We start from the raw sequence: 26,677 nt of genomic DNA on the forward strand, positions 1-26,677 counted from the left end.
TGTGAGACTGACCAAATTGTACAGTTTAAGGCGCGATCATGTAGTCTGATGTTTTGTGTATCACAGGCCACTAACACAACTCAGCACGCGCGCACACTGTCAACAACTGAAATTAGACTAATGGATGTCAACCCACGGGAGACACTGCTACTAAGAGCCATTTTTTTTATACCCGTCATTATTTGGAATAATTGTATCTCCCCTTTCTTGGTCCCTTTCAGGTAAATATTCCAATCTTTTCAGTCTCTTGTTAACAGAAGAGCTTTTCCACGGTCTTGTTCCTTTCCTGGCTTGTCTCTGGGCCCCCTCTTTCTCTTTCTGCAGAATACTTTTAAGATGGCATAACTGATAAAGTATTCCAGATAAAAACCAGGACCCTTTCTTGGGTTGATCATTCAGTTATTGGCCAGTGAGGTGCAGAAGTAATTTGTGTTTCCTTCCAACTTGTGCTAGTTTAAATTCAATATTGATGAATATAATCTTGTATGGTGTTGACCCATCTGCCTACCTTGATTAGATCCTCAGTCCTCCAGTGACTTGACTAAACAAATGCAAGTTTTGCTGCCTCCTTGCCCTCCTGCGGTGCAGAGTATTAATAAAAACAGACAGATGGGTATTGGTAATGAACCCTGTGGAGCCTCTGCTTTTAACTTTTTGTCATAACTCACCACTTATTACTACTCTTGGGCTACGGCTACACTGTAGCCTTCTTCCGGAAAAGCTTATGCAAATGAAGCTCAGCATGGAATATTGCTGTGCTTGATTTGCATAATTATTAGCAGCTGCTTGTGTGCAAGAGGTTTTTGTGCAAAAGAGCTGTGTAGACAGCTCCTTTTTGTGCAAAACCCCCTCTTGCGCAAGAGCGGGTTTTGCGCAAAAAGAAGCCATCTACACAGCTCCTTTTTGCGCAAAAGCGGCTGCTAATTATGCAAATGAAGCATGGTGATATTCCATGCTGTGCTTCATTTGCATAAGCTTTTCCAGAAGAAGGCTACAGTGTAGCTGTAGCCTCAGACTTTTATGCCTGCCTCTGTAATTTTCACTGTATGCAGCTGACAAAGTGGGGTTTACCCACAAAAGCTTATGCCCAAATAAATCTTAGTCTTTAAGTTGTCACCGGACTCGTGTGTGTTTATTCTTAAACCGTTTTTGAGCCAGGCCTACTTAGCGTCAATAGCTATTGAGGCACCTTGTCAAAGCACTTTTACAAACAAATTATGTCAACCAGTTGTCTGTTCTGCTTTAGATGATCGCTTGGGTTTTTCTTTTCTTTTCAGAGATCATGGTGAACAGACCCAATCACATCCTGATCTTCTCACATTTTTTTTAAATTATTTTTTTTAAAATGTGGAGAAATTAGAGGTTCAGAGAAGAGCAACAAAAATGATGAAAGGTCTAGAGAACATGAGGCTGAAGGAACTGGGCTTGTGTCAGCCGATGGTCAGGGGTGTGTGTGTGTGTGTGTTACTGAGAATAGGTTTAACGTCCGTGTTTTTACCGCTAGGACTGGGTCCCATCGTGGAGGGCAGCCAACAGACTGACAGACGCCCTAGAGTTTATAGGAAGAGCTTATTACATCTCAGATTTCAGCTGCTAGGATACAGGATCCCTTCGCAGCGGGCAGTCTAGGGAAGACTGAGAGATGCCCCAATGGATCTGTCACCTGGGAGTGACACGATCCAAAAAGCCCAAGCTCTTTCTATACCTGTCCCTTATGACAGGATGAAGTTCTTTTAAATTGTGCTTGGTTCTGTAACAGCAACTGAAGGAGTCAGGTTACAACTTAAACAGTTACAGGTTTATTAAAGAAGCTTATAAATCATATGGTTACAATGGCTATTGCTCTATTTCTTAACTGCTAGCAAATATAGATCTTAAAAAAATGGTTACAAAGAAAATAAAGATAGAAAATAGAAATAATGGTACCAAGTGACAGCTTAATCTTTAAAGAGCTCTAAGTCTATGTGTACACTTAAGACAAAGGACCACATCCAGGTATAAGTTTTACCCCCTTCTGTGCCTCTCAGTCCCAATGTGTCAGGCCAGGGCCGGTCCCTCAATTCCTAGGAAAGACGAATACGAGGTGGGTGTCCCCATGGAACCTCGGGAGGTCAAACACCTAACCCGACCAGTAGATTGACACTCAGAGTAAGTGTGCTGCTGGACCCATCTTTATACCATAGGGGCCCGTATCCTCTTTCTTATCTAAGATGCCAAATTGTACTGGTCCGTTTTGTGGTGCCAGTTCTTACAAGCAAGTTTCAACTTAATTTACGCTTTCAAGAGAGAGAACTAAATTGTGAGTACTAGACTTTTTTACTGGGCGAGAGACTCCTCCCCCTGTGGATGGCTGTGTGTTCGTATCAATGTGGGTTTGAGTCAAGGGCACTCCTCGGTAGCGTCTTGGTCAGCAATCGGCATATGTCTGTTTACAGCCATTCACGGTCACAGCAGCCTGCATATCCAGGCAAGCAAAGATGGATGTTACAGGGGGGTTCCTGTCTGGCTACAGCTTGTTTGGAAAAGACGACAGAGGGGACATGAGAGTGGTTTTCAGGTCTCTAAAAGGGTGTTGGGAAGGACTATTCACCTTGGCCTCTGACAGGACAAGCAGCAAGGGGCTTATATTGCAGCAAGGGAGGCTTAGGAAGTTTTTCCTCATGTCCAACCTATCTGTCAGAGTGGTGAAACATTAGAATAAATTGCCTAGGGGGGTTGTGGAATCTCCAGCGCTGGAGGTATTTCTGAGCAGGTTAGACACACACCTGTCACGATCTAGATGGTGCTTGGTCCTGCCGTGAGGGCAAGGGACTGGACTTGATGACCTCTTCTTTGCCAAGTGCAGATGTAACATCTAACTCCCTGGATCACTTTCAAAGAAAGGAGGGCAATGGTCACCTACCAGTCGATTGAGATCAGGATCTACCAGTAGAGCTTGGAGCCTCTGACAGGGGATCGCGACTGGTTTGGTCAGGAAGCGATCAAGTGCTGGCACTTCAGTTGCTCTTCCACCCGGTGTCCTGCTGCCCCTGCCTTGCAGCTTCCCCCCGGGAGCCTCCTGCTTGCTGTGCAGATTGTGGGAGGGGAAGGGCACTGATGTCAGGGGTCCCTTCTCCCCCCATCCCTGTAGCTCATCTCCACTCAGAGAAGGGGATGGAGGGAGCTTGGCAGTGCAAATCTGTCTGTCACACACTGTCCTGCACTCTCCCCTCCCAACCCAACACAGGTGGTGGGGTGGGTGTGTGTGTGTGTGTGGGGAGGTGTTACTTTGACTGCTTGCAGCGTGGGTTAGTTTTTGGTTTTGACTGGTCTGTGCATTTCATCCTTTTCATTTCTCTCACGCTCTAAAATGCCGAACCTGCTGTGGGTGGAGTCATTACCCCTGTGGTCATTGCTGCTCCTGGATGTGGCTGGCATCTCCCAGCAGCCCCTGAGAAAGGAAGAGCAGGGGGTCTCCACATGCTGCCCTTGCCTGTAGGCACCACTCCTGCAGCTCCATTGAACTGCAGGGCCAGTATAGAGGCGGGGCAGCTCATGGCACCATGGCGTCATTGCTGTACATGCCGGCTGCTGTCAGGAGTGGTGCAGGACCAGGGCAGGAATGAGCCGCCTTAATCTCACTGCTTCTCCACCCGGAAGCAGTCTCAGTTAAATGGTGCTGAGCCAGAGCCTGCTTCCTGAACCCGTCCCAGCCCTGAACCTCCTCCTGCCCCAGACCCCAAAATCCTTCCCAGAGCCTGTACTGTGACACCCCTCCTGATCCCCAATCCCCCACCCTGGGCTAAGCCTGGAGCCCCTCCCACACTCCAAACCTCTTGGCCCAAAACCAGAGCCTGCACCCCAGCTCCCTACCCCAGCCTGGTGCAAGTGAGGTGGGGGAAGAAGGGGGTTGGAGCGAGCAGAGTGAGGCCTTGGAGAAGGGGATGTGGGTTTGAGGCAGAGCTCACATTGCACTTAAATTGACAGTGTGGTTAAAGAGGCTGGAGAGCGCACATGTTTTTACCTCTACTTCAGCCATTTGCCGTGCTTCAGGGAGAGCGGCTGTCACAAAGAACGTGTATCATTTTCAGTCATTTCGTTTGTAAGCTCCTGCAGGACTCATGGACATACCCCGCTCTAGTCTGGTGGTTTCAGTCTTTAATTTAGCAAATTGCTCCATCACCAGCTCTTCTGAGATCTCATATCCCTGTTAGCACCTCCCCCCCCCCCCAAAAAAAAAGTGATAACCATCTCAGGTCATTCATAACAGGGTGGGGTGGAAGGGCCTTATAGAGGTCATCTCCTCCTGGGGAGGACTGAGTATACCTGTGCCAACCCTGATCCCTGTTCTGAGTAGTTATCTCCCCCCATCCTCCGTGCTAAAGATTCAGGCAAAGAACCAAAGCCCTGAGAGATTTGTTTTCTTGTCTTTATTAGAAAGAGACCTATACAGTATGGCAGTCCCTCTCTGTTACTTTACATTTCTTTTTAAAACTCAAAATACTGTACAGCTGACACACATCTCAAGGTGGAGCAAGGGGGGAGGGGAAACATAATACAAACTGGCATATTTAATCAAAACAAGATCATATGAAATAACAAGCCAAGTGAAATGTCTGTCCATTATTTTAATTACAGTACAAACAATATAAATAAAGCATCATCGTGCCATTGTAAAACAAACTTGCTGAATGAGGTAATATAAAAAACAGACTTTTTTTCTTAATAATTTCCACACTGCTTTGTCATTTTATACATTACTATTTACAAGGAAAAAACCCCAACCGCACTATAAAGTCTGCCATGTGCTAGGCATTTCTTGCCTCTACCCAAGAAATATTTCTCAGGCCTAATCATTTACCTGCTCCCTTCCTCTCCCTCCCCTAAACCCCACTTTAAGAAACATGCCAGTGCAGGGAAACTAAAGGGTCTGACAGCTGAATGGGACAGAACAGCTACACAGTTTTAAACTCTAAGGTTTGCATTCAGGCAGGGGGTAAGACACAAAATTGAACCACCACAAACCAGTGGTCAAAGGGTCTTCCAAAACAAAGGGATTTCACAAGCCATGCTGGCTGGCTGGCGTGCCAAATTCTGATCTCAGATGCAAAACTGCCCGTGACTTCAGTGAGTCCGGACTTTGGTCCTTTGTCACTGACCCTGCAACCCTTACTCAGCAAAGTACCTAATGTCTGCTTACCTCCCACTGGCACCAATGGGAACATGGCCAGTGTCAAGACTGCAGGATCGGGCTCACAGCACACACTAAACCTAGACGAGACAAAGTGAGAAACTACAAAGAGCTAGTAAATCTTTCCTACACAGCACCACGCCCTAAGAAGCGTATAAAAAGAGAAGCCGTCCCCTCTCACTTTGTGCATCCGTCTATACACACTGTGTAACCATTAAAAGCCATCTTGAAGCTTTCTTTAGCTTAAAAAAATAAAGTTGCCTGGACCAATTTGCATCCCGCATTCTGTGCTCAGGAATCCTCGTATTTCCGCAGAGGAGAGGGCTGTGCTTTAGAGGACATGATAATCAGGCTTTGGTTGTGGATTGGCAGAATGACCATGAGTAGTGATCACTGAAAGCAAGGATGTGAAGCACATGAACTAGCATCTAATTTTGTTTGAACTCTTCTCCCCCCCCCCCTCCCCCCCCGTTATGCAGCACCTTAACATACCCTAGACTCAACGTTTACAATCTCTTCAGGAACTACTAGACTGCCACAAGTTAGCTAACGAACATGAGCAGGTAGGGTTCTTTGAAACATCTTCCTCAGCATATTCTTCAACTATCCTACATCCATATGATGTAAGTGGCAGTAAGACTTCAAATGTCATGTATTTAAACAGCTGCAGAAGGTCAGAATTGAATCCAGTCAGTTAGCTGAAGTTCTCAGCACTTTCCCCCCCTCTTTATACCTCTCAAAAATGGGCGAGGCCGTCTGTCCTGCTCAACTTTTGCCTAGACCAGAGTAGTTAACACCCTGCGAGCTGACTGTGCCATTTTGACTCATGGGAGAGTTGGCACGAGGGGGGTGTATGGGGTTTTTGAATAAAGACACTGTGGGCACCTTCATGTTTGACGGTGTTGTCTGAGTGAGCTGAATCCATGCTCAGAACCAGCTGCCTTCTTCACTGTCATCCGAACAAAGAGTTCTATCTGTACAATAGGCACCCAAAAGTACCTCTGTCTGTCCATACAGAGTGTATGCTGTTCACTGAGGAGCCACAGGTCTGTGCATGCCCTTTATGCTTGCAAGCACCTGCACAGTTATGTCAACCTAACTGAAAACCTGACATTCACTGCAGATTTGCATATATGTAAATATATGTACACACACACACTGTGTGTGTGTGTATATAAACACCATATAGCATGTGTTCTTGCATATACGTATTTACTAACACATGTACACAGTGCAAAATGTTTTTATGCCACATTTAGGAGTATCCATCTATCGCCTTTATCTTGTAACTGCCAATTTCTCTCACTCTGCCCAGTAGCAATCCAACTCGACAGGGTCTCAGATTCCAAGCCACTAAGCTGCCTGCCAAACAACCATCAAAACAATGAACTTGCCACACGTTCCTCTCACCCTAATGGTGGAATTAATCTTGAGAATTACACTGGCCTTACGCACAGGTTGGGCAATATTAAGCCCTCCACCAACAGTGGGTTTCAAGTCCCAGATCTTTTGGTCCATCAGGACCAGGAAAGTCTTTTATGCTACTGGAGAGCAGCAGGGAGTGACTCAATGTTCTTATCAGAGCATCTGTTTACAGCTGGGACAGGACAGGAGCGCTCAGACTTTAAAGCTGCAATATTCTGACTTATACAAAGTTTTAGTTAATTTTAAGAGGTTTCTAAAATGTATTTGTTTTCCCCGTCCTCCACCTGTATAGCCAGACTTGATAGCTTAGTGTTAAAGGTGGAAAGACACAAGAAAAATTGTATCACTGATATTTGTAGAAACTGTAAGTCCTCGATCAGTTTGTCTGTAAAGTATGTGGTGTTCGTAAGATACCCTGATGGTGTAATCACTGTTGGTCAATAATACAGTCATTCCAAATTCAAACAAATGAAACCTTTATAACACCCCTTGCCACCTTCTCCCTCACATCATAATCCAACATACACACTAAGCTGAAAATGATCCTCTGGAGCAATAGCAAAACCTCAGCCATTACAACTTGGAGCAGTGGGCATTCAATACAAACACGTGGCCAAGAAAGGAGAGGGAAGATTGAAGTTTTGAGTCTCAGTCAATCTCACCAGACGCGTTTGACATAAATAAGAAAGCCCAACACGTTAAAACTTTGGAAGATGTTTGTTTTGATCTACCCATTAAACAAGTCCCTAAAATGCTCAGAGGACAACTACAGGGAAGGAATTCCTCCGTGGACTGGCATCATCTGAATAAAACAATGAAAAGCCATGATTTCCAAAAAGGTAACCAGTGATTTTGGGTGTCCAGTCTGAAGGCCTTATATTCAGTTAGCGTTAAACACCAAACCCTCTGAAATTCTGTTTAGACACCCCACATTACTAATTGTCACTTATCTCCTCTGCTTAAAATATGACAGACTCAGTCAAAGATTAGTGTCCATGAGATGGGAGCGCTAAAGATTAAACAAAAAACCTGGCTCACGATAAACAGAACATGGTCATACAACAAATCTACATGCCTATGGCTTTTTCAAAGCTGCTCTGTAATCCAAGTCTTTTCCAGTGGGGAGATCCCTTCAAACTAAAACAACTCAACCAATCTTCTTGTAGCTCAATATATAGGAGGTAAACCCTGATCTTAAAAGCACAATTTCAAACTTGAGATTTATTAGTGTTCTTTTACTCTTTCTTCTAAAAGAATTGTGACCCTGGAGTGCCTTTACAATGGAGCACGCAGATCAAACACCAAAGATTAACTTTCTAAATGATACATCTACAAAAATGGAGTAAGTTACAATAAATCAGGGGTCTGAGACTAATGAAGCCAAGGTCAGAGAGCTCACACACTAATGACAGTAATAGCGCACTGTGGGAAAATAAAGGTGCTTTATCATAAAACAGGGGAAATATCAGCATTTTCCCAAGCAAGAACTAGCTGCCCAAAATTTGGTCCCCTGCATTTGCTTTCTCAAAGTCAAGTAGCAATAGCTTGAATGAACACTTGTTCCCCCTTGGGGTGCAAACACGACTTCCCAAGACAGTGGTGAAGGAATCCACTTCAGAACTAGCTTGTGAAATCTGTGCCCATCATAGCTACTGCTCCATTAGACCCACACATTACTTCATTTTTTTTCCTGATCGCTTTACAAATATAAAAAACTAACTTAGCAACACACTGGACCCTTAATGCAGACCCAATGAATAATGGTACATTATAGTGCTAGATACACTCCTACAAATAAACAGCATGAATGTTGATACAGCTGTTATACACTGTCCCTCAGTAGTACTGCCTACAAGTCTTCCTTTCCCAAGGACTCAACTTTCTCCATGCCAACACTTTCAGGATACATTTAATTTCTTTGTCTGCCCCCAGTCAGTAATACAGTTGAAATCTATTAAACAGCTAGAAGCCTTGACCAAGCGCCTTCATTTGAAAAGGACCGAACTCTCCAGAAGTTTGGCTCTGACCTCTGTCTACATGATGAAGCCCAGCCTGCCAAACTCTGGGAACCCCAAACGTGGATGGTCTAGCTCCTCTCTGGTTTGACAGCAATTGAATTAAAATAAAGAGAATGGAAATGACAACACTAACAGCAAAGATGGCTTTAATTTTAGTGTCTTAGTACTTGCAGATAAACTGCACAGCAGACAGGAAGGGAGGTAAGTGGAGCAAGAAAAGAGTTGAATGGTTGACCTCATGGAACTCAAACAGATTTAGCTCCCCAGCATGTTTCGTTTGGGATTTCTTATTGCCTGGTTTTCAAGTTGTTCCCAGCATGCTAACATTCTGGTAAGTGGGTTCTAGAATATCAAGAGGGGCTAAAACCCGAAGTGGGGAGGTTAAGAGAGCAGACTCATAGTAGAAAATGACAGAAGTTGTACTGTATTCCTTTGTGATTGTGTCCTGCTGGGTTCAGGCCCACCCTCTACAAAATGCTACCACAGTCCCTATAAGTGCTTAGTGTCACCAAATCCCAGCTTCTAAGCTAATCAATGTCAGACTAGCTTGGCTGGATATCTGGGAGATGCCTAACATTTGTTAAGCATCAGAGCTGGGCACCTTGGACTCTAGTGTGTGAAGGAAATCAAAAGGTGTCTCTTACAAAGGACAACACTAGACTTTTCTTAGTTTTCAACTTAGGAGTAGACTGGAACACCAGGTGAGACGATCTCTGTTGTTCAAGTACAGTGCATATTAATTACTGTACCAGGCAGCTAGCCAAAGCAGGGCCTGTATTTATACTGGCCTGATCGTGTGTCAATGCCTCTCAGGGTATGACCTGACTTATGGACCATTACGCCCAAGTAGAGTCTTACGACTTTCTAGACATTTCTGACCAACTTTTCTTGAACACGTACACGAGGGAGACAAATGTACCCAAATATGCTTGTGCTTACACAATGGGAGGGGAGGGACAATGATAGGTAGGATATAAGCTAGTACAAAAAACATAGGGCTGTCAGGGCCTAAACCACATCTAGTGTATGTTACGTTGTCTCTTCCCAGTCATTCAAAGAGAATGCCACCAAGTGGATGGGTTGTATATTTCCGTGCAGACATCCTTTGATTTTTGGGCTGTGCAACTAGACAGAGGTAAGCTAGCTCGTATTCTACAAAAGCACTGGTCCACACTTCTATTACCATTCCTTACTAATGTGTCTACGATAGTTGTTTCAATTAACACATCTTTGTGTTACTGCTTTATCTAACAGAACATGTGAGTAATTGGTCTGGATGAACCATTCTTCCTAGGATGTAGAAAAGTTTTATTTTCTAAAGGCTCCTTTGCCACAACCTCTGAATGTTCTCTTTTACCAGAGAAGGCTATGATGGACTTCTACAACGTCAGAAACTTGTTACCATGTAGCCTGAGTCCACTTATTTCTCAGTGCCCTTTTGGCATTTCATGCTAGGAAGACTGATTTAAAGAGATCATTGAAAGGTGAATGGAAAAGCATTTTAAACTTGGAAGAATCTCAGCTGTGAAAGAGAAGGTGTGCTACAGGCATAAAAATGGCAATTTGTTTTAAAACAAAATATTTTAAGCGGAGGGGAGGTGGTTAGCATCTTCTGGAAATCAGACTCCATTCCTGTGTCTCCTGCCTGGCAAGAGACTTGAGATCTGGTTATGTGTCCCCTGCCTTAGCTGATGAAATCACCAACACCGAGAAGCAAAATGCCGAGAGTGCCGTTCCACGTTCAGTTGTAGATGTAAGGGAAGTCATCCGAAGTTGGAGCAAGACTCCTGTCAGGATCTAATACCCAGGCAGCAGTGTGTAAGTGAAGAAAGCACTATTGCGCAATCTACTTAAAAATCAAAACAAACCACACAGCTTTGTCATTTTGCACGCACGATGCTGCCGGTTGCGGCTGGTGAAACAAACACAAAGCTGCTTCCGTTCAGCTTTGAATGGCTCGATTGCCACAAAGTATAAACCCAGAATTACAAAGGACCAGGAAAACCCATCACTGTCCACCTGACTGCACTGTAGGGCCGTGTCTCACCTGACCACATGTGAACTATGGCTTTCGGGCCAAACCTGCTGCTCTTGGATTGTTTGCACATCCGTGAGACGTTAATTTAAAAAAAAAATGTTGTCCACGTCATTTATTATTGTTTCCTTTTCTCACTCTGACCTGAATAGACAATTGGAGCTCCAAGATGGTCAGAAATTAATGAAAAAACATGAGGATCAGGTAGATTTGCACCTGCCCAACTTCATATACTTCTGCCACCTGATTCAGATCAGATTTCAACTTTCTCTGAAATATACCCTTCTCCCACCTTCACATTACCATATGCCACTTAGAAATCACTTCTGTTTTTGGCAGAAACCTTGCCAGCTGCTTCTCCATGCCACAATTTCAGTTTTTAGATGGCTTCTGAAACCAGCATGCTACAAAAATATCAAATCAAGTATTGAAACTGGTAGATGAATGAACGGCCCAAACTCCTTCCACAGATCATTGTTGCTCCACAAAGCAGCAAGTTTGGAGTCAAAGGAGCCGGATCATGGTCACCACAGAGACCAATGTTAACTTAGCTATTAGACAGATCTGATTTCCCCTCCTGCCTCCAGGCTGTGTTTTGGTCTATGAAAGCATCATAGCGTCTAATGCAAAATATGTTTATGCCACTGAGACTTCCTCCTGTGCACCTTTTTTTGTATGCCAAATATGCCATCAGCTCATTCCGATACGTTCTTCTGAAGGTTTGCATCAGACAAATGGAAACACAGTTCACTGCTGAGAACATTTTCAATGTGCAATTATCTGTAAACCTCAGATCCTAACTACTTGCACATTATTTAGCTCCTATCCATTACGGTTTATAAATTAACAGAGGTGTCATTTGTCTGTACAAAAATCAATGCATATTTATGAACTTGTTTATTCAAATAGATTTTACATACATATAATCTAAAGACACAATACAAAATCTGTATAATTTAGGCAATGCATCACAGGAGTGACCAAAATCTCAACACATTTACTTGGCAAAATGACACATTTCTTGTGACTGGAAAAAAAAAGTAGCTTTTAATGCATTTATTTTACTAAATGTACTTGAAATGTTTTTCCTTAGCAGTATTCGCTATTTCTTTGTGTTTCATAGTTATTCTTATTTATTTTTTCCATTTTGTTTTTACACCAAGGAGACTGCAGTCAAATAACACTCAGCAACTGATTTCCTCTCTTTGGACTGAAAAATTAAACAGATACTAAATTATGACAGTGAATTTAGAAAGGAGGGCTCCAAGGGCTTGAAAGAACATGTCTGAGATAATATGATGCTTCTAAGAATATTGCAATCACATCCAAGCAATCACCGAAGCGTGCCATGTAACTACCTCCTCAGCTAATATGCTTTTTTCTCCATGATGACTAATCATGTTCTATTAAACAGCGGTAATGCTGGAAGAACTCAACTATACAAGTGTAATGAAGCCAGTATTCTCCCTGGACAGATTAGCTACAACTGATTTGACACATACCATCATAGGAGCTTCAAACCTGACAAACTCTGTGCTTGCTTCTGATTTATGCCGTCAAGCTCTTCGGAGAAGAGAATGAAATCCAAGTGTTCCGTGTGGTAAAGGTGAAATGTACTGATGTGCTTAACTGTCGGTTAAGGAAAGTTACCGTTTCTTCTTTCTTCTCCTCTTCCTCCTTTCTTCTCCCTACAGGCCCCCGTTTCAACACTTGTGGAGCCTTTGTCTAAAGACAACCCGTAAAATGGTCCCGTGTCATGTGCTATAATTAGAGACCTCCCGAATCTCACTCCCTCCCTTTTTCAAGACCTTGTCTTAGAATAAGTATGTTCTGTGGTCCCCTTTCCTCCTCCTCGCCCCCTCACACGGTCCAAAGGTGATTTTTCTGGAGAGGACAGAGACTGAGGGGAAAAAGGAGACAGGGAGGTATCAGACTCACAGGTCAGGGCTGTGAAGAAAATGGAGCACTAGGTGGTGGCAGGCGGCCGGTACTCAGGTCAGTGACTAAAGGAGAGAGTTCCTCAGATGATGGTAGGCATTCTTCCACTGCTGTTGTTCCTGTTGTTGTTCTTCCGGGACAAATTGGGAGTAGCCATCAGGACAAAGCGTTCATCGGGGCAGCCATATTGCAGCAGAACATCGATGCATTCCTGGCTCGTGGCCTGCCTGGCGTAGGCTAGTGCCGTGTTCCCCTGGGCATCGCGGGCCATCACGTCCACACCATACTGTGGAAAAAACAGATGCCATTTGAAACCCTGCTGCTAACTCAGCGTAGGAACGGAGGGAACGAAAACAGCCTAGTTAGGGCTGAGTTTAAAGGCTTGGGGACCCTGTATGGATAGAGAGAGCAGTTTGTAAATATGAATGTGACAAATATGCATCCTACACATCCAGCTTTCCCCTGCCAGTCCCTCCTCTGCTGCCTGTCACACACACACTCTCTCACCTCTGCATTTCATCTTAATTTTCCACACTACACGCACCTATCTCCCTCTTCCCCCATCTCCCAGGCCTCACTTGACTTCCTACATTTAAACAGGGTGAAGAAAGACCCATCTTGCAAGAGTTCTCCAAGCAGGGCCAACTGCCATCATTGCAAGCCAGGACTATGACCATTGAGACTAAGGGGAAAAAAGGGAAATACCTTGAGCACCCCACTGGAGTATGCTCAGAGCAATCTTTTGAAAGGCCACACTGAAATAACATCTGCCAATGCCTCTGCCCTCACACCCAACACCACAAGGCAGGTTACTCACCCAAATTAAGAGCTGAACTAACACAACATTTCCCTTCCTACATGCCAAGTGAAGGGCTGTACGCCCATCCCCATCGCCGCAGGTCTCATTCACTTCTTCCCGCGTGCCGTGGGCCAGGAGCAGGATAACGGTTCGCAAGTCCTCCTCGGCTGTAGCTCGTAGCAGATGCTGGCCCAAAGACACTTCTAGCCACTGCAGCGGGGCAAGGAAGAGCTTTTGTTCATACTTGGCACGTATCCAGCGCTCTTTTTCTTCCCTAGAGAATAAAAAACACACACCATTCAAAACCTGGTCCCACTGCCTTTGTGTGATGCTCTATGTTCACCTTTGGAGAGAAAGGATGCAAAAACCACAGCCAGGTGGAGGGGTTAATTAGCAAAAAACACGTTTTTTTCTTGTAAAGGTTAGTAGACAAGCTTCTCTCAAATATTTCCTTTGCACCTTATACATGTGATACAATGCATGCCTCCCACATGTCTCACCTGGTTGTACCTGGCCAGAAAGCTACATTACATACCCAATTCACATACTAGTTCTTCACCTCTAGAAAGACAGGCTCCTTGTGGAACAAATCTGGTACCATGCAGGTTGGCATATGTCAGTGAAACCTACCAACTCTACTCAAGAGGCCAAAAACTGGAGCTGAAGAATGGGGCTCCAGACCAGGACTGGTAAAGCTAGACAGGAGTAGGGTGCGCATAATTTGCTTGCACTGGACCTAGGCATATCCAGTGGCAGCGTTATTTTCCCCAAAAGTCACCGTCACGAATAAACTGACTTGCATCTAAAAGAAAAATTAACCCAAAGGACTGTCTAGCTTGTAGGGTGTTTTTTTCATTCAGCCACTGAACAGCATCGCCCCACTTTGTTTCTCCATCGGACAGAGGATTGGCAGTTTTTTTTTAAAGGAAAGCTCAGTACTTTTGAAGCATTTCCTCTCACCAAATTGAGTATCAAAAGCTGCCTACATGCAGTTATATGGTGGGATAATACCCCATTTTACAAGTGATGCTCCAATTTCTATTAACCATTTCAAAACCCACTAATGTGCATTGAGGGACCTGGTTGGTCACTAGGAAACTTAGTATTTATAAGTTCCCGCTGCCCAATACTTCAGGTATCTACATAGTAATCTGTCTATCCTGTGACAACCACATACAGCACCTGGAAAGAGAACTCCTTATTGGTGACTTTTTCCCCCTCTCAGATACAGAAAGAAAAGCTCTGTTTACACCTTTCAGCAGTGTTTACGCTACTGCCAGTAATCTTGTGTCAGGTTAGCCTTAATCTGTTTTTAAATACTTATGTAAACAGGCAGTTCTAACAGTAAATCTGGATTAGTTTTGCATCACTTCCTGGTACATGTGGAGTGACCTTCCGTTGACCCCTCTGGATGCTTTCATGCAAAGCTCTCCAAAACATGCACAATTGTCAATTTGACCTATAACTAGGCAGTCATTTTTCCCCATAAAGAAAATTAAAAGTTTTCAATTTATTCAAAAAATTAAGCTTGGACAAACCTTCGAATGGCCACCATACTCTGGATAACACTGAAACCATCCTAGGTGCGGATGCTTCAAAGTACAATTTTAAAATATTCAAATTTGAGGAAAACACTCTGAAGAATGTTGAAGTTGGGACACAAACAAATGTTGCCGGGAAGCTTATTACTCCACTTATCTGTGCTGTGCTATACAAATAAAATCAACCCTTCCAAGTGACAATAGTATAGCTCCAGCCACCTAAAATGTCATGAATTTTGTGGTGTTTTCATGTGATGCTTTTTTCCATTTTATGCACTCTTAGCCCTGCTGTGTAGACGTGTCCTAAAGCCGAACTAAGCTACACAACTTCAGCTATGCCAATTGCATAGATTAAGTTGGATTGGTTATTTTGGCTTTTGGCACAGTCTACACAGCAGGACATCCATCTTGGTCCGACTTCCCTTACTCGTAACATGAGGGTTACAGAAGTCCGAGTAAGAAGTCCTCCAGCTCGTCGTCATTTCAACATCATGTTGAAATAACTGCTTGTAGTGTAGATGTGAACTACGTCAGTTATTCCGAAATAACACTGCTGTGTAGATGTACCCATACATAATAATCACAGATGCTTGTAAAACTTTTACGTATACCTGTCTTGTACATCTCCATGCTAATGGAGTTAGCAGGTGAAGTGCCTAAGTAAGCCTCATTTAAGTTAAAAATTTCATGTTTGTTAAAAATAATGTGCAGAGTATTTTATAAATATATAATTAACCCCTATGAAATGGGCAGGAATCCCCAGTGAAGTGCAATTAACAGCATGATTGTGGGACCACTGCTGACGTCCAGGGACAGCCAATTTCTCTCTTGGAATCCTACCTCCAAAAGGCGGAAGAGGGGAACAAAACTTTTCAAAAAATGCTTCTACCCATCTGCTCCACAACAAAACTTGAAAATCTTAAATGTAAGCTGTGAAAGGGCACCGGTGACCATCAGCAACAGCAACTTCCAACAATAGGTGGACACGGGTCCAACCCCAGCCGTGGCATCAGCGGAGGGAACTAGGACTTGAGCAAAAATTGCTCGCTGTTCAGGGAAACAAGCTGTTTTACACAAATGTTCTATTCAACTCACAAGCCAGGCAAAAGAGATTTCTGTTAGTAAAGATGAGTATCACTTGAGTTAGAGCCCTGAGAGCTGATGCCTCAGTGTGTGTGTGTAGAAGCAGCAACTAAAAGTGCCAGGATCAGCTGGAACTTTTCAGACCCTTAGGTTGCCAAACTTTTACAAATTCATGAGAATATATTTTATGTTTACACTATGCAAGTTTATTTTTCCTCCAGAGCATTTACATCAACTCTTCTAAAAATGTGTATCTTACACAAGAGGGGAAAAAACCATGTGAGAGTGATGCAAAGGCTTACCAGACAAAGAGATCTTGTCATTTTTAGGCAGGCTGAGGGAACCAGGAGTGAACCATGAAGCTCTAGACTAGGACCCCATCATCAGCCCTGTCTTGAAAAGGGTAAGGAAGGGCAGACCACAAACTAGTAATTATGGGTGATCCATTAATAGGGCTGTCTGTGGCCACCAGTCCCTCAAAGATTTCTACTGCTACATACCCTGGTCATTCAAACCACTGTCTCTCTCTCTGAATGCTGGGATCAGAATGCTGTACAACCATAGTACAGCTGCTGCAGATCAGGGAAAAGGCGGGAGTTACTGGCAATCCAAGTGATTCAGGAAATAGTACAGTTTACTTTACTTGCAAGAGTCAGAATTCTGTACTAGACTCTGCCCCTGTGTTGTGTCATTAGCTTGCTCTGTGACCTTAAGCAGGTTACTTAATTTACTTCAGTTCAATCTCATGTGTAAAATGGGCATAATACTCACATACCTCCGACATATTGAGCCTTAATTAATCAGGGCCAGATTCTGCCACCTTTACTCACAAATCAGTGGGACTATGTGTAGAGTAAGCTACAATTCAGTATGTATAAGCAAGGCAGGATCTTTCTTACTTTTTGTAAAGCACTTGAATAGAAGGTACTTCAAGATCAATAACTATTTCTAGCTCTCCAGACTATTCAAAAACGCTTTCAGACACCACAGTTATTGGGGAATAGACCGGCTAGCGAACGTCAGTCTATTATCCATCTAGACAGACAACAGCTATTGAAGTATATGCCTAATGAATAACATGGAAACGTTCACCTAAATACCACATGTTAATGACTGGCCTGGAATTCCGCTTGCAGGTTCTAGGAGAAGCCAGGGAAGAACCATCAACACAACACACACAAAAAGGCTTTAAATGCTTAGGGAACCTTGGGGCAGCTCATTTCGGATGGCAAATGAGAATCAATGTTGAAAATGGGGCACAAGTGAGACATTCCATTTGGGAATTCCCATGGGAAACGCTCTCTGATGAGCTGATCATGAAGAGTCTGGAGCTGGCAGCGTGTCTCCGAGCTCCCTTGGGTTGGTCTGTTCAAACTTCAGAATTCTTACTCATCCGAGTGAAAATCCAGACAGCTTAAAAAATAAGTTTCCCAAACAGACTCTCCTGCTGTATTTCCCCCAATCTGATGCAAGGGATTTACGTTTACAAGTTGTCAGGATTTTCCGGTCAGAGTATTTTGGCTCCACTCTCTCTGCTCACCCAAGGAACTATGACACTAAGACAGAAACACTGTCACTGTTTCTCTGATGTCACAATTTCATTTCTGGGATCCACAGCTTGTCTTGGTTGAGCTTATATTCCCCCAAAGGAAGGCCAGTCCAAGAGCAGAGCTGTCAGCAGTAGATCACTTAACCTCGTTCCAATCCCCCGGAGGACCACTGTTCACCTCCCCCGTTAGCTAATGAGCTAAAAAATGACTGATTGGAACGGTCAGCAATAAGCAGAAAGAAGAGGCACAGTACTTCATTTCAGCCTGTGCTGACATACCTTTACATAAATCAGCAGCATAAAGTGAGAGGAAATGAGAGAGAGCGCAACTCATCAGGAGACAGACACTGAACCAATCCCTAAAAATAAAAGAGATGTGCAACCGAACATCTGCTAGTGAATATTTTTCTTCTTTTCACCTGTAACAATGTTAACTCCTTTGCTGGGTAACCTCGCTTACACTCGGCACCCCTGATGTAGCTCTCGCTTGCCAAATCCCAGATAAAATTAGCCTGTTTGTTCACTGTGACTTCCAAAATTCAGGAACGTGGCTTTTCTCTGGATCAGAGCACAGGCCCCAGCCAGTTCATGGGAGATGTCACAACATGATGTGTCTGGATCTTCTCTAGCTTGCCTACCCCAGAAGAATGCATGCGCTGCCTCTCCCAGCATGCACTGCTTGAGAAGGACACAGCTGTTCTTCAATGACCTTGCTGGTTCCAAATACAGCCCCATTTGCACAGCACTTTTTTTTTTTTAACACACATGCATGGGGTGGATTAATAATCAGCTGCAAACTAGTAGATACAAACAACAAGCAGAAGTACAGTAAATTGGATAAGGTGGTGTTGCACCTTTTCCCTTCAGTAAGGTACATAACAAACCATTTGAACCTAGTTTAAGGATAATCTGTATCCATGGTGTCCAATCAGTTCTGATGTTGGCTACTGCTATAGCCAACCAGCCACATTCAACCAGCCACGTGGTTAGTGGCTAGGGTCCTGGACACCACAGAGCTATAGAAAGGTCTCATACAGCTGAATAGTCATTATCACGTTGCCTTCTCTGTGACAAGGAAGTGATGTCTTGACCCAAAAGCACGCCAGTTTTCTTACTTTAGTCTGCATCTCCATCCTCTAAGCCACCCTAGTGTGAATAATGAAAACTGTGCCATGTTTCTGATACTGTATATGAGCCAAAGTTTATGAGAAATAGAACAAAACTCAACCCTCCGTTTATTCTGATCTAATTAGGTGCTTGCTTCTCAAGATAATGTCCAATTATTTAAATTACCCTGCCAGCCACATCAGATCACTATTATGGAAACAAACACCAGGTATTGGAAGGGAGGGGGGCAGAGAAGGTAGGATAAAAGGGTAGTAACAGCAAAATTGTGTTGCTTCATGAAACCGTGTTGTGCACTTGCATATTGGAGCAGAAAACACTCATTTGAGAGTTCAAGTCTGACTCATTCTTACTGCAACATCTGGCTCTCTCTTTTCAATCAGGAATGCAAGTTTATATACCTGACACAGATCCAGGTAACAGCTTAATACTGCTGGCATCATTTCTACTCACCCTCCATACCATTCACTTCTACCTCCAACCTCATTTCCCTTCCTCAAACGTGCTAAGTAGAGAACTCGGAAAGCTAGATGAGGAAATAACACGCCCTTCAGAAGCAGAAATAGCGTTTGTATGTGAATTTACAATTCATTGCTTAGTCACCACAGTATAGGAGAGAAAAACCTTGAGAACTTGTCATGAGAATTCACCAACACAGGCACAAAGTCTACTTGTTCAGTCTCGTTAATTTGATAAGAAAAAAATTATATCCTAGTCACCCCTTTAGTCACCCCAAGTAAGCAGATGAATGGAATGTTGCAAGGTTGTAACAGAAATACTGCAAAGCTGGTTAGTGCATCACCTATTTCATGTACCAGCCAAAATACAGAGTGAGTCTGCAGAGTCCACATTTTACAAAGTATCTGTATTCCCTTGCCAACATCAATGTGCCCTTACAAAACTACTTAAACAAAAACCCTCCATTGTCAAAGACAATGCTTTAACAGAGAACTCACAGCTCTCACTATCTTTTTTTTTTATATTTGATAACTCAAACCTCAGTACAGTGTGCCTGCCTCATGTTTTTTGCCATTTCAGGCTATATATTGCAGGCAACTAGTTTACTAATATTTTAACTTGTTGTAACGTGGCTATTTCAGCATAAACACTGCCAGCCTGTCAGAGGTTGACAAGGTTAATAGGGTGGTTCCAAGAAAGTGAAGTAGCCCCCCCCCCCGACCCCTTCAACAACCCCTACAACTAGTTTTGCATGCGGCTCCTGTAATATTGCAGGAGGCGTCTTTAAGGTAGGGAGTATGCATCATACAAACAAAGCTGCAACCCCATCAAACTATACTGGCATTCGATTATGCTGTCGATTTTTAAAAAGAAAGCTATTCATGACATTACATTTCCGTATTCGAGAAAAGATGCCCTGGTTTTGCAATGCAGGGTTTTGGGAGGGAAAAGCAATGGAACAAAGACATTTGGTTGGAAGGGCGAGGAAGTAGGAGGCATTTACAATTTTTTAAAAATGGAGAGTGGAAAGGAGGGGGAAGAAGAATGGGCTAGCAGCAAGGAATTTCCAAAGTGTCTTCCTGCCTCTAGCAAAGCAGGAACTGGGAGGAGAGGCATGGAAGAGGAGCTAGGAACAATATGCAGAGAAAACAGAGGGGCTTCCTCTCTCTGCAGGAGAAGACCCCACTCTATTGCAAAGTAAGTGCTTAGCAGTCGACTGCTTCCTCACATGCATGCCTTCTCTCCCAGGCTGCGTTGCTAAGGGGGAAGGCGCACAGGCCCACTCGGGATGCAGGCCCCTGGCTAACAAGGGGGCTGCAGACAGCAAACAAAGACCGGTGGATATTTATTCCTTAATTGCCAAAAGCCTTTAAGAAACTGGCCACTGTAAATCCCACCTGCTGAGAAAGGGAGGCAAAGGACACGGATTTATGTGCACCAGAGCAAAGAGGAAATAAATATCCTTGTGGCTCTTGATCAATATCCTGAGTATTTTGCCAAGCTGCAGGGTGTTTTATGAACTTTCAGGACAGCGAAGGATAATTAATGAAATAAAGTCAACCTATTAAGCTTATTACGTCTTACAAATTACAGTGAGACACACCGGGCTGATGAAATAGGGCCATACAGGAAAGCCGAGGCCAGGACGACATCCAAACGTATTGCAGCAGTAAGCAGACAAGCACGGCCCACAACACTTGGCCAGGGAGTTGAGGGCCACTCAGTGCCAGGAATCTTGCGGAGAAAGGCGTTTATTCTCTGCGGGGGGCAGAGACGCTATCTGGATGAGGATGGGGTTCTATTGCCCTCTGACCAGCAGCGGTGCTTACTCGAAAGAGGTGTAAAATTCATAATGCAGTATTATGAAATTACTCCAAATTCAAATTCATGTAATGAGTATGAATACAGGACCTGTTTCTTATAAATAATTTCCCCGACTTTTTCCCACCCCAAACAAAGGGGGCTTCACACCAACAGGATGCACCATACACCTTTCATGATGCATGACAGGGCATCTGCCCGGCACCGGCCCTCACAACAAGAGGGCGGGGGCTATGGAGTCAGCCAATTAGGGCCCAGCTGAGGGCTGTATAAATACGGATTTCTGGGGTGGAGGAGAAAACATCCTTGCTCCAGCTGTGGAGCAGGAAGGGCCTGGCTGCCAGGGAAGCTACTGAGGGTCCCTGAGACAGAGCAGGGCTGGGGAAAGGCAGGCAGAGCTGGGGAGCTGGCCAGGCAAACTCCCAGGCTGAGGCCTTGCTCTCAAGGCCTGGGGGTACTAGGGCTGCAGGGGGGCAGCCTGGGCAGCAGCACCCTTGCCAATGAAGAGTGGCCATTTTAGACAGCCATTTGCCCCTGAAGCAGGGGCTAGCTGACAACTAGCAGCAGGGTCACTGAGGCAAGGTGGGTATAGGGGGCTGGGTTCCCTGGGAGGCGGTGACCCCACAGTGCGGGGGCACTGCCATAGGGCAGTACTGTGAGGAAAGGGCAGCGTGGGCTGGGAGGGACCAGGGGCCTGAACCAGTGTAGAGGACAGGTAACGGAGGGCAAGTCCCCGGCCAGCGGTTTTGGAGGCTGAAGAGCTAATTCCCAGAGTGATCAGCAGGAGGCGCTGCGACAGTGAGCCTAACACATTACACGAGGTTTTGGAAATTTCACCTGACATTTAACAAAACACAGTAACATTAATGAGAGATTAAGTAGCCTACAAGTAAAAAAGTGTTTCTATCCGTAACGCCACTGCTGTCCTTAGTACTGTAGTCATACTGTTAGAGACTTGCATTCCAAAGTTCAGGACTTCCTAGTAGCAGTGATTTTTTATACAAGCATTCCGACTTGAATCAGTCTATCAAATTAATCACTTATTGAAAGCTACTTATAATTGAATAATCATCCTGTAGAGTTTATAAAGACACCAGGCCCCTCTCCACCCACTTTTATCTATTCTGTTTCTTACATTCCTCCACCACCTGGGTCTTTCAAATAACTGCATTTCATGTATTTTCAAGATCTGTCTTTCAGTAATGCCATGAAATAACTGGAACTTCTCCTCAGGTGCTAGACACCTGCTGGGGTTATTACTGTATAGCATTAATTACTAGCCTGGCCAGGACAGCAAGTCTTACTGACATGAAGTGAATTGGATAAATATACTGTAATTGTAGACTGCTATGCCATATAAATCGGTGGTAAATTTTATGTTTTCATTGCAGCACACCCCACTAAACCTAATAATTTTAAGGCATGTCTGATAAAATACATTGCATCTGAGCATTACACTGTATGTGGTTAAATAAAAGTTGCACAACATAGTACAGGGAATACTACAGATACTGAGGAAAGCTTTAAGTTATCAAAGACAAATGACATGGTTGTAAGTGTCAACTATAAACCCTACATGTATGTTAAGTCTTTTCCTGTTTCAAATCTAACCATATTTTCTCTGACACGCTCTTCATAAACGGGGTGAAGAAAAATAAAAAAGTACAGCAGACTTGATAGAAAGCAGGATGCTTTCCAGAGCTTGCATCTTCTCGCTGAAGCTAAAACAATTAGGGCACGTCTATGCAGCAGGCCTAAACCCGAAATAAGTTCCACTAATTGCGTAGCTTAAGTCAAAATAGCTTTTTTCGACTTTTGGTGCTGTCTGCACAGCCGTTATTTCCAAATAAAGTGCTCTTCCCCCAACGTCCCTTACTCCTCATCCAGCGAGGCTTACAGGAGTTGGAGTAAGAAGCCCATTATTTCAAATTTATTTCAAAATAATGGGCTTGCTGTGTAGACGTGTGCTACATTATTTTGGAATAACGCTAGTTATTCCGAAATAACGATGCAGTATACATATAGCTTTAGTAATTTTCAGACAGTACTGCCAATAGCTGCAAAGAAAGGAAAAATAATATCGTGAACTGTAAGACTTGTCCATGCACCGCTTGGAAAAACTTATAATAAAAGGAAACAAAGCATGAGGGCAGGAAGCAAGGGGGGGGGAGGGGGCATGTGGGACCTCTAGTAGGCCAGGGAATCATTCACTCATTTGAATTGAAATGAACAAACGTTATCTTCCAACAGCTGTTTGGAGGCATAGAGACATTGAAAAGAGTTCCTGAAAGACAGCTGTCCTTACCCACAACACATTCCTGAACCCAGCCACTCCCTCTTCCCACTGTATTTGTTTTTTTTGTAGGCAGTGTCAGCATTAGGAGGCAATGGATGTAGTCAAGGGACACAGAGTACATTATGTCATCTCTCAGAGACGATCCCCCTAAGAACAGGGCTGGGGCATGCTCTCTCAACAGCATGGGGAGATTTACATTGAAACTATGCAACAGCCCACACAGGCTTGCCCATCGGACAATTTTTAAGCACAAATACTTTACATTACATAAGAAAAAGAAGGTCAGAAAGTTATCTTACAAGGGATACACAAATTATAAATCCTGTAGCATTCTCAGGTGATTCCAGTCATCTACTATGTAGTTTAGAAACTGTCTGTGCATCCATTTGTTCAAGAACTCTTCCTAAACAGTAAGCGCTAGGACCACAAAAATGATATGCCACTTCCTCTTACTGTAACTTAAATCAGGGTAATGGTTTAGTTGTGCCAGGACAAACAGATGTGCCCAGAATTTGATTATTTCTCATCCAATGGAAAGGGAGGAGTCAGGGAGAAGGGACAGTTATGCCGTAGAATGACCACAGGGGGGCAGCAAGGGGCCAGAGATGGGGACAGGGACAGCTGTAACCCCACTGGATCAGCAGTGGGCAGGGGTGGAGAAAGGGACAGCCATCTACTATATATTACAGAGAGTTTGTCTTGTCTGTCTTTCTGTCCCCCAAGCCAAGGGACATGCATCCTGCCACCGGTTGTGCCTGTTGCAGCTGAAGTGGCCACGGAGAGATACTTCTCACCTGGCCCCAAGCTGCTACGGTGAGAGAGGGCTGGGGTTGTCCTCTCTCCCCCTGGGCAGCCTACTACTAAACCCTCCTCTCCACCTGCACCCTAGAGCAATGATTTAAATGAAGAAAAACAAGACTTATTTGAGTTAAGGACCCGAGCAATGCTGGGTAAATCTTCTAGGGTGTCAATAAAGAGAATATTAAATGAAACAACATGCCCATTGCATTTCATCATACATGTATAATCTGATCTATCGAGACATCTATTACATATGTAAATAAATGTCCATCGTGTCTTTTCTTAAATATGGACTGATTGGAAAGTTCCATTTAAAATGTGTTATATGTCACTATAGGGCACGTCTAGGCTACGTTTTATTTTCGAAAGAGGATATGCAAAATTCAGCAGGAATTTGCATATCTTCCGACTGCTGTTTCAAAAACGGGCCTTTCAAAAGTGAAAGTAGTCTTTTCGAAAAACCACATAAGCCTCCTTTAAGGAAGAGCGGTTTTTCAAAAAAGGCTTCCCTCCCAAAAATGCATCCAGACTACTTTCACTTTCGAAAGACCCGCGTTCCAAAAAGTGATCACAAGTTACGCGGAATTTGCATATCCTTTTTCAAAAATAAAACACAGTCTAGACGTGTCCTTAGCGTTGGAGCATTCCATTAATTTGCCAGTTGCTAAGCGTCTCTCTCCCCCATATGGAAAGACAATTACAGATTCAGAAAAGTGGAAGAATTTTTTTCAAATTCAATTCAAGGGGTTGCAAAAAAGCATTTTTTTTGGTTTTGTTTAAAAAACCACCCCAGCATATCAATTTTTAGTCTTCTGCTGAATTTGTCACTCCAGAGATAAGCCAAAACCTGCAGACTTGCTTTGAAAGGACATTTCAATTCAAAAGGAACATGACAACATTTTGTGCAAAGGTAGTTTTTCATCATATTTATCTATGAAAAAGAGTGACCATTTGAATCTAGCATATACCAAAATCCACCTTGCTTCTGCTTTCATGTTCATATCAATGCAGAGGTTTTGTACAGTATTTAAGCAGTAGAAAATACGTGACACACAAATATGTCAATGCATAAATCTCAATAAATCGGTGCCAGGTGAGAAGCAGACCGAGGTAGTCAAGTGAGCTTCTCATAGACTCAGTGTAATGTGGCATATAACAGGGATGTACATCAGCAATGTACTTTACAGCACTTCTTTCTGTGATGCGACTATCACACTGCATTAAGGATACCATAACAGTCGCTGATGTGATCTGCTTTGGAACATATCGCATCATAAACAGATGAAAGAAAAGAAATGGGGCTTTTCCTTTGCTCGTAATACTGTAAAGTAGATAAGTATCATAGTTCTGAGTGTGCCAATGCTTTCCAAATAACGAAAGGGAAAAATCCAGGCTCCACCCAAGAACTAATAAACTTTTGAGACCAACACAGTTAAAAAAAAAAGTATCCAATAAGGATTTGCCTACAACCAAATGAACTGCACAAGAGTGGTTGAGCTGAATTGGAGAGGTGTATAGAATCTGTGTATAGGTTTTGTTTGAAGTTTTGAACACAGTGGAAGATGTTCACCTTGTGTACATGCAAGCGCTTACAATGAAAGTTTAAAATCACTGGACAAACCAAAACTCTTGTAACTTTTAATTTCTAAAACAACCTATTATATAACTATTTGGGCTATAAAAGCAAAACAAAACCTTTACTGTGTTAACTATTAGGCTACGTCGAGACTACAGGGTTTTTTTCAAAAAAAGTTGCCTTTTCTTGAAAAAACTTCATTTGCGTCTAGACTGCCGCTGCATTCTTTTGAAATTAAATCGAAAGAATGAGGCGGTTTTTTTGACAGCGGTAAACCTCATTTTACGAAGAAGGGCACCTTTTTTCGAAAGATCTTTTGAAAAAAGGCGTTCTTGAATGCAAACAGGGCTTTTTCAAAAGAGCGCATCCAGATTGCCTGGGTGCTCTCTTTCGAAAAAGCGGATTGCTTTTTCAAAAAAAGTGGTGGCTGTCTGGATGATCTCTTTCAAAAGAAGCTTTTTTGAAAGATTATTTCTAAAAAGTTTCTTTCGAAAAAAGCATGTAGTCTAGACGTACCCTCAGAGAAACAAGGAGGAGAGAGAATATCTTTTAATGGACCAGCTTCTGAGAGAGCCTACACAGAGCTTTACGAGAGTTTTCGAGCTACACAGAGCTCTTCTTCAGCTCTGGGAAAAGGACCCCCAGTATCTTAGCAAAATGCATGGGGGAAGAGATTGTTCAATATACGTAGTTAGCACATACTGTAAGGGATTATTCAAGATAGAGTGCCCCATTACGACCTCTGCAGTCTTAGGACATAAGGGGGGGTGGGTGGGTAGTGGCTTACAGACTGTTGTAATGAGCCATAAATCCAGCGTCTTTGTTCAGCCCGTGATTTTTAGTGTCCAGCAGAGTAATGAATTTGAGCTCGCAGGCCCCTCTTTTGAAAGCAGGCTCCCTTTGAGGCTGAGGACTGATAGGTCAAGACCTGGCGCGATTGCTTTGTGAAAAGTGTGCCCCCACAGGTGAGAGGGTGTGTTGGTCTTTTATCATTTTCCTGTGCGAGTTCATTCAAAAGTCACGACTGTCTGGTTTCAGTCA

General features: G+C 43.5%; 1 protein-coding gene across 11 annotated transcripts in view; it reads right to left on the bottom strand.

The window, feature by feature from the left end:
• Nucleotides 1-4,394: 4,394 nt before the first annotated feature.
• AGAP1 (ArfGAP with GTPase domain, ankyrin repeat and PH domain 1) overlaps nucleotides 4,395-26,677 on the bottom strand; it is a 489,058-nt gene continuing 466,775 nt past the window's right edge. For all 11 annotated transcript variants that reach the window (XM_075934057.1, XM_075934053.1, XM_075934056.1 and 8 more), the window contains 2 exons: nucleotides 13,404-13,659; nucleotides 4,395-12,872 (listed from right to left, as the gene is read on the bottom strand). In XM_075934057.1, coding sequence (XP_075790172.1) covers nucleotides 12,669-12,872; nucleotides 13,404-13,659 — 460 coding nt within the window. In that variant the 3' untranslated portion in view covers nucleotides 4,395-12,668. The remainder of the gene's footprint in view (nucleotides 12,873-13,403; nucleotides 13,660-26,677) is intronic.

This window comes from Pelodiscus sinensis, chromosome 7 (genome assembly GCF_049634645.1).
Source record: "Pelodiscus sinensis isolate JC-2024 chromosome 7, ASM4963464v1, whole genome shotgun sequence".
In the NCBI taxonomy this organism is placed as follows: domain Eukaryota; kingdom Metazoa; phylum Chordata; order Testudines; family Trionychidae; genus Pelodiscus; species Pelodiscus sinensis.